Genomic DNA, 12,146 nt, shown 5'->3' with positions numbered 1-12,146 from the left:
AGGTAATTTATCATTATATCTTTATGTTTAAAACCTTAAATATTGGGAGTGTTTAACAGACCCAACATTTGTTGCAAGGATGGGAAAACCAGAAAAAACAATCAGATCTGGATTCAAGTTAATTGTTAATATTTAAGTAAGTTAATGCACCGCTTAGTAATAAATCTGAAGGTCTCTGTGTGATAACAGAATAAAGTTCTGTTATAATATCAGCAGGACGCGAGAGGCTCTGCTAGACATAGTTAGTTGTGCAAAAGTAAGAGTAAGGGAACCCAATGATTTCGAGTATACCAACAGACGAGAACAATTAGTTGACAACAAATATGAAGAATCAATTTCCCTTTAATTAATTTAATCATGAACATGACGCCAAGCATTTTTCGTCGATTAGTTAAAGATGGAAGATTAATTAAAAGTAGTCTAAGAGTAAATGGTAGATCAACACTGGAACCCAGTTAAGCCACGTAAGAATAATACCAAAGTTTTTTGAACAGATCAATACTAATCTGGTGCGTCGTAGATATTGTTTATGGAGACCAATACATGATCCAGATCCAGCATCGTCGAACAAGGCTATAATAAAGTTAGTTGTGTAAGGGTCATTTAAATTCTTGTGCCCATCTTGATAAAGCCGAGGACTTGAATTGCCTTACTGCAGTTAGAAACTGTTTGTTCAACTTCAGCTTAGCTATCGAAGGAACTTGTACCCAGGTCATACTCCTCCGATATAAATCTGTTTTAAGCAAATATCATGGTATAGGTGACGATGTGAGGCGAGTGTCTATGGATGACTAAAACTTAATTTAGAGCAAATTAATTAATTATTTTTGCACCAATTAAAAAAGCAATCAAGATCGGTCTGCAATAAAGTACTGCATGACATGTCTCTAAATGATAGACACAGCTTCACATCATCAGCATACATCAAAATATTAGAATGCATAATGACTGAGGGAAGATCGTTAATAAATAGGTTAAAGAGCAAAGAACCAAGATGACTACCTTGAGGGCAACAGACGTTACGAATACTGGCTTCGAACAGCCGACTTGAAAATCACCCTCTGAGTTCTGTTAGTTAAGTAATTGGAAATCCATTTCAGAAAATTGTTTGGAAGTCCAATCAAGCTTAATTTATTCACTAGAAGACGGTGATTAACAGAGTCAAATGCTTTACTAAAGTCAGTATAAATAACATCAGTCTGCAGTTTATTGCAATTTCCATATATGAAATACCAAGCGCATAAAATTACTTGCGTGTATTTGTGTACCCCGCAGTACAATATTGATTAATTGCTAATAATTTGCAATAGTCGTAAATCAATGTTATAATTAAATTCATATACAAAGCATGCTGCATATTTTTGCATTTAATTTTAATTATAATTATCGGTACGACAGGCAGAAAATGAAAAAATATATTATTGTTATTCTGCGCGAGCTTGTTTATGTCGAACAGAGCGCAGCATAAGTGTCTGTTGCATGTATAAATAATATGAAAAGTTATATTTGTATGTGTGTGTGTTGTCCTTGCGCGCTCGCATCCTGTCTGCGTGTAAAATGTGCAAATTACCTAAAAAGAACCGCAGCGTATCTGCATTGGCGGCGTATTCTGATTTAATCCATTTCAGGGTTTTAAGTTAATACCAAGTACTAGTGTCTCTGCTATGTCTGTCTGTTTGTGTTTGTGTTTGTTTTGTGTGTATCTGCGTTATAATGTACACCCGTCCACTGGAACTGAAATGTGACATGTATTGTATTATATTGGGTTTTATATTTATTATTGTTGCGTGTTCTCTTAAGGCGATGCTACCATTTTGTAAATCTAGTGCATTGTTGTTGTCTGCATGTGCTGCACCAATATTTTATAATTCGTGGCCATGTGAGAGTGGATTGAGCGGCTCAATCTTTGTTGTCTAACTAATTAAGTGGTGTATGTATTTATGTAGTTCTGTATTAATTCTGGCTCTTGAGCACGGACATTGAATTGTGCATTAAATCGAAACTAAAACTCAATATTTGAATCAAACATGCAATTCTCTCTCTGGCTCTGTATGTCTGCTATTTAGTTTTATGTGTTCAATCTGTAAGTCGTGCAATTGTCGATTGCAGCAAAAGCGTCTGGTCGCTATATTCGTTGGGGTGGTGTACATAAAAAAAAACTCTTGGCCCTTTTCGTTCGCGTTAAAAACGGAAACTCGAAACGCACGGTCTGCGCTCCTGGTGTCTGATTGGTCGCCATCTAATGAACTAATTATTTGTGCGAGATGCTAAAAGAGTGTAAAGCTGCGTTAATTCCGAACTGTGGCATTGTGTAACGCTATGCTTGACAATCAAAAACGTTGCGCTTAAAAGGTGGTCACGCTTCATCTCAGCTAGCGTCTCCAAAAGAGAGATCCAGAGAAGGTTCGTGAGCGATTTCAAAAAGTCGCGCGGCTGTTGGTCCCACATGCATCATAATAAAAACCGCACTGCATACGCGCAATTTTCATATAATAAAACTGGCGCTAAATATCTAAATGACAATAAAAAATCGCTGTTTTTCAATGTGCGTCGGCAGGTCAATAAACGAACGTCTTTTTTATATGTGCGCGTGTTGCTGAACAAAACATAAGATTGTGTTAACAAAGCGAGCGCCGGGATGGGCGCACACACCGCATAACATGTGTAGGGCTTACGGCTGGATTTGCTACGCTACGCGCCGCCGGTGGGAGTAACATTATTAGCATTGACGATGCTCCCCTTCTTTCTACTCTCTTCTGCTGCCAGGTAGGGTTCCGAGCTTTTGTCATCGTCGCCTCTCATTAATTGCCCGTCATGTCACTCCTGTTCAGTTGATAAACCCAATGGGTTATTTTAGTAGGGAAAATTTCAGATTTTGTCTGTGGAAAGCCAAACGGCAAAGTGTCAAACTTTTTCCTGAAGCTCAGCTAGTGCATACAGCAAACAAAATAAAGAACATACGTGGCAGGCTGTGGCTGTGTTGCCTGGTGTGTGTGTGTGACCGTTGTTTGGTTGCTGTGCGTTCTCCACATTCATTAATTAGCTTCACCTCTGATTTAGAAGAGTATAGCCTACATCAGTTGCGTTCTGTTTAATGCTTCATATACTTATATTTTACGGCGGACACAAATTTATAAATTACAATTAAAATGTTCTAAAAGATTCGTAATGTCATTTTTTGACATGTGCGGTAAACCTCTGTTCTCTGTGCAATCAGTCGTTTGAAGTTCGTCGTTTTTTATCATTATTGTCCGCGGTATAGTTTATTTAGATAGCCTCTAAGGTCTCATTCGAACAAAACTGATTATAGTAGTTGATAGTAGGAGATTGTGAATCCCTTTGTGTGGACTTGTGAAAATTGTCTTGTTACATATATTTAAATAGCGAGTAAACAGATGGCCTATTTGGCAACTATTCTACACGTGATACCAACTGTCATGCCCAAAATATAGTCTCCACCGCCCCCTTCACCATGATGCTCGAGCTAAGCTCCGACCTTTGTAATTAAGCGAGTGTGGGATAATCGTTTATGTTTTAAGCTGCAGTAGACAGGTTATAAAACTCTTGAACGAGCACTGTGCTGACGAATGTTAATTCATAACTTACAATTTTCATAATTGTTTATTATAGTAGTCGTTGTCCCATATTAGCTCCTTCCCCCTTAGACGTTGAGAACGCTTTAAGGCCTACTGCTGTGCTCCGTTCATGTTCTATGGCCTGATTATTATGGACATGTACCGACACGTCAGAATTGCCTTGATCGCTAGTTTGTTTGCATGTTTTACCTTCTTTCTCAGTCACGCTTCGGCTTACCCTTTACAGCTCACACTCTCATTTTGCTCTCGCATAAAATATGCAAATATCATTTGCGGAAATTTCTTGCATACTTTAATAGTTGCTTTTAGTATCAAGTTTTCACGCACCGCAGTGCCACCACGTCATTGCACCCGAGAATTATGAGACCGAGAATCATGTTCGCTCAGGAGATGTCTCTTTGAAGCATCAGACAAGCTGCTCTTCGTTTGCTCCCAACGCCACATTTCCAGACTGTTCCGGAGCATCATTATAATTGTTTGAAATAATTATTGAGATTCAATGTCAAATAGATACTACTGTCGCATGTAGTCAACATAGAACACAATTTCGAAAAACCAACAATGACACTGAACACTGTTAACGTCATTTCCAGAGCTCACTCTTGCAGAAGCTCGCCTGGAATTTCAACAGTGTATCCTTGTGTCGTATGTTGACATGTAGCTTGGATATCACGTAGTCAAAGACTTATGCATGTACCTGCCTAAAAGTGGTTAATTTGTATAGACGATGTTATTGCAATAGATTCCATTTGTATACAAGATTTCTCTTAAACAATGAGCATAAAAGAAACTATACAGACAGACAGGGACAGCTAACTCTATATTTTATTGACCCAAGTATGGAGGCGCACGCTAACTAAATTAGCTTTTTGATGCGCGTTGCATGACCAAATCTGTATATGAAATATTAACCCACGCAACACAAACATCAGCACAGCAAAAAACAGAAACGACAACAGAAACAGAATCACAGTCAAAGCATAAGCTCCAAAATGGGCGCTCTGTCTCGCTCTCCTTCGCGCTGGCAAGGCGCTCTATTAATCTGTCTCGTTCTAAGGCCCGCATTATTTACGACGCCGAGGCCTGGCACTGGCACAAAACTGGGAGCTTGGTGTTGTTGGTGTAGAGGAGCGCGCTGATAAAGAAGCAAGCGAAACAAGTGGAGAGCGGGCGGGTAGTTTTATTTTTTTTTTTTACTTTTTTGGGAGCTGTGTAGCTATTCACAGTTCTTCATTACATTTCGTTTTATTTCAATTCACAACATTGCCACACACCACGTTTATTTATTTGCCATTCGCCCTTTTGCCTGTAAATAATTTTAATTGGTTTTCCCCCCCACACACACACACTAATTCCCTTCTCGCTCACACGCTCTCACTTGCTCTGCCTGACGCTTTCATAGTCACTCAGCTGGTTTAGTGATGTAGAAGTGATTTCATTTGCAATATTTGTGTGGCTGTGTGTATGTGTGTGTTAACTCTTTAAAATGTTTGTTCATCTTATTATTAATGTTCTGCAAAATCAATTTGTCTAGCTAGTTTTACTTGGAAATTCTTGATTTATGCAGAAAATATTAAATAGTAAATAGAAAATAAAATGTTGTTGTCTGATTGCTTAACTATAGTTAAAATAGAACGAGATACAGTGGAATAGCAAAAGCTTAGCACTTACCTTGCACACACACAGCTATGTGTATGAGTGTGTGTGTGTTTCCTTTTGTATGCTCGCGCTTGCAATTGATGATGGGCAAAAAGCAAAAGCAAAAGCCAAAGCGTTAGCTTATGTTTGTGTGCTGTATTGTTTCGTTTCGTTTCGTTTTGATTATTCTTTGAGAGCGGCTGCCAGTTTCACTTTCCACTTGCTCTGGCTCTCTAACTGTTGTTTTTGTTGTTGTGGTTGTTGTTATTGTTGTTTTTGTTTTTGTTGTTATTTGCTAACTGGTTAACACGCCATTGTTCTCTATGCAATGGCATTCAAGTCCATCATTTAGTAAGCAGACAATCACACACATGCATATTACACATATTACACGTACGTGTGCATATAACGGCACTATAGTATACGCGTAGGCGAGACGACGACGACATCAAATGTTTGTTTGGGTATAGCGGCAGTGACAATGACAGCAGAGCAGCGCAGCGCAGCCTCCTCACAGTGTACGAGCGAGCGAGAGAGAGGGAGGGAATTCATTAGGCATGCGGGAATTTTAATTTCACTTGTTCACACACACGCACATATGTGTCGATGTATTTCTCAAACATTTTTGCTGCTGCTACTGCGAAGCTGACGGCGAATGATGCTTGCTTTTGCTTTCGTTGCTGATACCGTAATTTGCATGACGGCCTTGCTGAACCAAAAAAAAACAAAAACTATGCTGCAGTCAAAAAGTCGCTGTGCTGATGTGATGCTGTTGTTGTTGTTTTTGTTGCTTATTCTTCTTCTTGCTCTACAGACGACGCATAGTAAGCACCGCAATAAGCTGAGCCTGAGCCTGTCCACGCGGCCTCAACGCCAAATTTAGCAGTGTACTAAGGTAAGCTTCAATAATTTCCATTTCTCTATGTGCGTTTGTATGTTTGTATGTATGTGTGTGTTATACGTTTAATGTTCAAGTCAAGTGCGAAGCTTGCGCGTGAGTGCGTGTACCTTTCAATGTGTATGTGCGTGTGCGTGTGCGTATGGCTTGTCTCTGTATTTGTGTATTGGTATGTTTTTGGCTGCTGGAACGTTTTTTCTCGTTTTCTTTTGTTCTACGCGCGCGCGCGGGGGCCGCTCTGTGGTGGCTTGATGACAAAAATTCTACTTTCTTTTTTTTTTTTGCACACGTTGCGTCGGCAAACACAAACTTCCAGTTTACTTTTTTTTTTAACTGAGTTGATTTTTTGCACTTCTTTTTTGTCTTTTAACAGGCGTTTTAAGCTTTTACTATCTCTTTGTCTGCGCTATGGCTTTGTTGTCTGACTTTGTGCTCATTTGTAAATAATTGGCAGCATTGCTCTGCTCCCGCTCCTTTGTTATTTTGTGATTGCTGCTGGCCCTAGCTGCATTGTTTGCATAATTCACTGTTCGCGTTCTCAAAAGTATTCTAAGCCTTTCACTTTAATTCTTAATCGCCTTTGCATCTCAATTTCATTTTTTACTCTTGCTAATCTCTATTGCTTTTTCAAACAGCTGCTGGTGGTGTTTTGTTAAATTTTGTCGCTTTGTCGAAAATTCCCGCACGCAAGCACAAAGGCAAATGCAAATGCCGTTAATGGCATTAAAATTTCCCTAGTAAGATTTTTTAATGCCAGGCGCTATCAAGCGCATTTAAGCGTACGATTTACAATTCGCATATTCATTTCACATCTCAAATTTAAGCACACATTCATCTCACTCCATTTTTCACAGGCACTGTGTGCCCACCAGCACACTGGACCGGGATATCGAGTTAAATTTTGTTGTTGTTACTTTTCCTACCAACCGACACGCGTACCGATCTCCACCATTGGAATTTAATGAAAATGTGTCTCGCTTTTCGAGAACCGCGTGCGACGTCCTTACTGCGCGACGGCCATTTTCGGAATGAGCATAGAATGCAGGAGATGAAAACATGATGTCCTCCAGTGCTGCCACTTTAGCTATATATTTTTGACTAAGCTTTTTTTTTGAGTTGGCCTATATACTGTTAAGCTCGCAATAATTCAATCATTAATCGCGATCAACACAGGCTATAGTCTTACTCATTTTTTGTATATTGGCCACATATTCCATAAAAATAATTGTATTAGCAAACAATATTTTGTTTTCATCACAATTACTGACAGCACTGTTACTCTGTTAATGTTATTGTTAATGTTATCAGTGCTGCCGCGGTTGCTATTTTGCGTCAGGTCTGGTCGCGTAAAGCGGAAATTCTGGAATTTTTACAATAAAGCGAAGAATGTACAACTTTTCTAAGCTTTCCGCAGTTTTAACTTTTTTTATTCAAATTAACATGTTCGTTAAGTACCTTACCCAACTGTCATCCGAGCTTGTGCGTTTTATCCGAAGTGTGGCATAAATAGTACATTTGTGTTGCCAAGCTCTGCATGCAGGGCTGCAAGCAAATTTAAGAATATCGCAATCGCGTTTTGTTATAGCAAAATAGTAAGCATTTAACCTGCCACACATATTCGACAAACTGCTTATATTTTAATCAACTCTTAAGTCTTTCAACAGACAGCAGTAACGACTACTGCCCCGGGAAAAAGTTATATCGATACATCGATAGGTTCGTCCATTTTAGCCAGCCCTGCACTGACCGAAACTCTGGTCACACAGACGGGAACCATCTTTGTGAAAAATACCTGAAGGAGGAGCTGGTGTGGGAATTAGTTAATTTCTGCGGCACATTAAAAGTGAAAAATAGTTAAATAAAAATGATTTCTGCTCGCTTGGCGTCGTCGGTCGCTCGCAACTTGCCCAAGGCGGCCTCACAGGTATAAAAAATATATAATGTTTCCATAACCCCAAGCAAATTGGCCGAATGAAATTTTGCAATAAAATGAGAAATTTGCAAGTGAATATCAAATTTAATTGTTTTAAGCAGAGCATAAACTAGCTACAATATGTTTTAAGCGCAATTCCAGCGTTTTTTGGCTTAAGTGTAAAGTTACGCAATATGTCTTGCAGAGAATGCTGCGCGGTCTAAAGGAATGTTACGTAATCAATCGCCGAGCTTTAAGTATGCTAAAATCAATGTTATAAATTTTCTAATTGCAATAATAATTTGCTAAAAATCCAAAGTTATTTGTGCTAGTGGCGAAAGTTACATAACTGTCAGGGCAGCTCGCAATGTTGAGCGCTGTTAACATTGAGGTTATGTTATGGGCCAAAGATAAACGCACAGAATGTTCAAAATTAAATTGTAATCGGATAAATCAATCAATATGTGTGCAAGCAAATACAAGTTTGTAATGCATAAGCATAATAATTTGTAAATATACATGCATGTATTTCGACCGGCCTGCGCTGCGTTCAATGTGTAAGAACGAGATAGCAGCTGTAGTTATTCAATGCTTTAGCCTCCCCCGTATGTTAACTTACATAAGCCCAAAATGTAAACGCTTCTTGTTCTGCTTACCACAACCAGGTTGCCTGCAAGGCTGCGTACCCAGCTGCCACTCTTGCTGCCCGCAAGTTCCATGTTGCCAGCACACAGCGCAGCGCCGAGATCTCCAACATCTTGGAGGAGCGCATCTTGGGTGTTGCACCCAAGGCCGATCTGGAGGAAACCGGTCGCGTGCTGAGCATTGGTGATGGTATCGCTCGTGTCTATGGCCTGAACAACATCCAGGCCGATGAGATGGTGGAATTCTCTTCCGGTCTCAAGGGTATGGCCCTCAATTTGGAGCCCGACAACGTTGGTGTCGTCGTGTTCGGTAACGACAAGCTCATCAAGCAGGGTGATATTGTCAAGCGTACTGGCGCTATTGTGGATGTGCCCGTTGGTGATGAGCTGCTCGGTCGCGTTGTCGACGCTCTGGGCAATGCCATCGATGGTCGCGGTGCCATCAACACCAAGGATCGCTTCCGTGTCGGCATCAAGGCTCCCGGTATTATTCCCCGTGTCTCTGTGCGCGATCCCATGCAGACTGGCATCAAAGCCGTCGACTCTCTGGTGCCCATCGGTCGTGGTCAGCGTGAGTTGATCATTGGTGACAGACAGACTGGGTAAGTGACCGCGTGCTGCTTGCTTTATTACCTGCCTGATAATTATCATAATTGTCATTCTTTGCTCTTGCGGCGGACAGCAAAACTGCTTTGGCTATTGATACCATCATCAACCAGAAGCGTTTCAACGATGGACAGGATGACACCAAGAAGCTGTACTGCATCTACGTCGCCATTGGCCAGAAGCGTTCCACTGTCGCCCAGATTGTGAAGCGTCTGACTGACTCCGGTGCCATGGATTACTCCGTCATTGTGTCTGCCACCGCCTCCGATGCCGCTCCCCTGCAGTACTTGGCCCCTTACTCTGGCTGCGCCATGGGCGAGTACTTCCGCGACAAGGGCAAGCACGCCCTGATCATCTATGATGATTTGTCCAAGCAGGCTGTGGCCTACCGTCAGATGTCCTTGCTGCTGCGTCGTCCCCCAGGTCGCGAGGCCTACCCTGGTGATGTGTTCTATCTGCATTCGCGTCTGCTGGAGCGTGCCGCCAAGATGTCACCCGCCATGGGCGGTGGCTCTCTGACTGCTCTGCCCGTGATCGAGACCCAGGCCGGCGATGTGTCCGCCTACATTCCAACCAACGTCATCTCGATCACCGATGGCCAGATCTTCTTGGAGACTGAGCTCTTCTACAAGGGTATCCGTCCCGCCATTAACGTCGGTCTGTCTGTCTCCCGTGTCGGCTCAGCCGCCCAGACCAAGGCCATGAAGCAAGTGGCCGGCTCCATGAAGCTGGAGTTGGCTCAGTACCGTGAGGTCGCTGCCTTCGCCCAGTTCGGCTCCGATCTGGATGCTGCCACCCAGCAGCTGTTGAACCGTGGTGTGCGTCTGACCGAGCTGCTCAAGCAGGGACAGTATGTGCCCATGTCCATTGAAGATCAGGTGTGTAAATCATTCATAAATTTTCGATTGTAAATTGAAAATTTCGAAACTGAATTGGTTTGTAATGTGTGGAATTCGTTTTTCTTCAGGTTGCTGTCATCTACTGCGGTGTGCGCGGTCATTTGGACAAGATGGATCCCGCCAAGATCACCAAGTTCGAGAAGGAGTTCTTGCAGCACATCAAGACCACCGAGCAGGGTCTGCTCGACACAATTGCCAAGGAGGGCCAAATCTCTCAGGCCTCTGATGCTAAGCTGAAGGATGTTGTCACCAAGTTCATGGCCACCTTCCAGGGTTAGGAAGCGACTTCAATCGCATGCAGTTATATCCTAGATATCGAGCAGTTAATACCAACAATAAATGCTAGTTGATACAACAACAATAACAATATCTGAAATCAACAAACTACACACTTAAGAATAATACAAACAAAAAAATTATAAAACAAAAAAAAAAGCAATTACTTAACGCATTCAATTTTTCATTGAGCTGCAAGTCCATGTCGCGTCCACCGGCCGGCCACAAATCTTGGGAGAGAGAGAGCAGCGCGCTGGGCGCCATTGGAATTGCAGCCGGATTGTCCAGCCGATCACGGGACAACATTTCGAATTTTCAGCATTAATCGTTAAATCCGTTAAGGAAAAAGCAGAAAGTCATGTAGTTATTCTCCTAACTCTTAATTAATAGTCAATATTTAAAATATTGTAATCGAGAAATGTCGAAATACTGTGTTTGTGGATGAGATTTGTGAAACGATGAAAATAAAAACATACGATACTAAATTATATGCTCATGACTGAAATAAATGAGTAGAGAGACTCCTTTAAAAACACACAGTTTAAAGCTCTGCATATTTGCCTAACAGACACACAGCAAAAGGCAGAAGGATGGGGCAGCATGAGTGCCCATCGCTACTTGTGTGTGTGTGTGTGTGTGTGTATCCTTGCTTGCAGGACACAGCATTTACTGTGATTACTGATGGTGCTGTATTTTGTCCCTTTGCTTTCTTTTTATTGCATTTTTGTGTTTGCCCGTAAAAGTGTCGAAATTAATGAGAGCCATAAACCCGTCAAACTTAAATTTGGAACAGGCGCACAGCGCCGAGCAGCAAGTGACTCACCAAAGGCAGAAAACTCATCGCCCCACAGCTGTATTCACACACATACACACACACATGCACATGTATTTACAGACAGCCATGCGCAAGGGCAGAGCAACAACAACACGACGGCAAAATCGGAAAACAGCGTATAAGGGAGGGAAAAAACTGACCTGCGATCAAATGAAACGGAACAAAGCAAAGGCAAAGGCAACTTCCCTGTTTTTGTGTGATACCTTCTCACAGTCCGTCTGGCAACTACACATACATATATACATAAGTATATATAACTAGATACATATGTATAGATAAGGATATGTACTGCAAAACTCAATTTTCTGCTTTCCTTGATTTAGTGTACATACGTTGTCTTTGTTAAAAAATGTATTTAAGTATAAATTGTACATACATGGACACATAAAAATTTAAACAATAACTTACGTATAGCATAGTAACTTAAATACAATTTTATATATTGTGTAGCATTAATTTGTTTGTCTTTTTGTTTGTAAGTAACTTAAACTACTTTGAGAGACAACGCCGATATGTTCAGCCAGCAAATGCGCTCGTTGCTCATACACCCTTTGCTCCTTTCCTTTTGTTTATCGTACTCTCAGTGTCTTAGCTGTGTGTGTGTGTGCGTGCTCCTCCTTTCGTCCCACACCAATTTCACATGCATACATAGCAAAGATATTTTATGTAACAGTAAGTGTGCTTGCATTAATAGGAGGAAGTGGTAGTCAAAGCTGGCAGCAAACACAAGCGCTACTTAAGTTTGTGAGCCTCGCTCCCTCTGTCCTGAAGAGCACACACACACACACACAAATACAAGTAGCATCAGACGATGCTCTAAATTGTTATTATTACATACATAC

The 12,146-nt window shown here is 41.3% G+C and overlaps 2 protein-coding genes across 6 annotated transcripts in view; one reads left to right on the top strand and one right to left on the bottom strand.

The window, feature by feature from the left end:
• The window catches only part of LOC108596303 (cyclic nucleotide-gated channel rod photoreceptor subunit alpha), a 57,924-nt gene extending 50,859 nt beyond the window's left edge, over positions 1–7,065 (bottom strand). For all 5 annotated transcript variants that reach the window (XM_017981898.1, XM_017981900.1, XM_017981899.1 and 2 more), the window contains exon 1: positions 5,268–7,065. The gene's annotated coding sequence lies outside the window, so the exon portion shown is untranslated. The remainder of the gene's footprint in view (positions 1–5,267) is intronic.
• An 842-nt stretch (positions 7,066–7,907) lies between these two features.
• On the top strand, positions 7,908–10,957 carry LOC108597369 (ATP synthase subunit alpha, mitochondrial). Its single transcript, XM_017983895.2, has 4 exons — positions 7,908–8,056; positions 8,710–9,290; positions 9,371–10,172; positions 10,262–10,957. The coding sequence occupies exons 1-4, from the start codon at positions 7,997–7,999 to the stop codon at positions 10,469–10,471; spliced, it is 1,653 nt and encodes a 550-aa protein (XP_017839384.1). The 5' UTR covers positions 7,908–7,996; the 3' UTR covers positions 10,472–10,957.
• The last annotated feature ends 1,189 nt before the right edge of the window (positions 10,958–12,146 follow it).

Source organism: Drosophila busckii, chromosome 2R, assembly GCF_011750605.1.
Source record: "Drosophila busckii strain San Diego stock center, stock number 13000-0081.31 chromosome 2R, ASM1175060v1, whole genome shotgun sequence".
NCBI classification, from domain to species: domain Eukaryota; kingdom Metazoa; phylum Arthropoda; class Insecta; order Diptera; family Drosophilidae; genus Drosophila; species Drosophila busckii.
The sequence above is the reverse complement of the archived record's forward strand: the minus strand, read 5'-3'. Positions and strand labels throughout refer to the sequence as shown.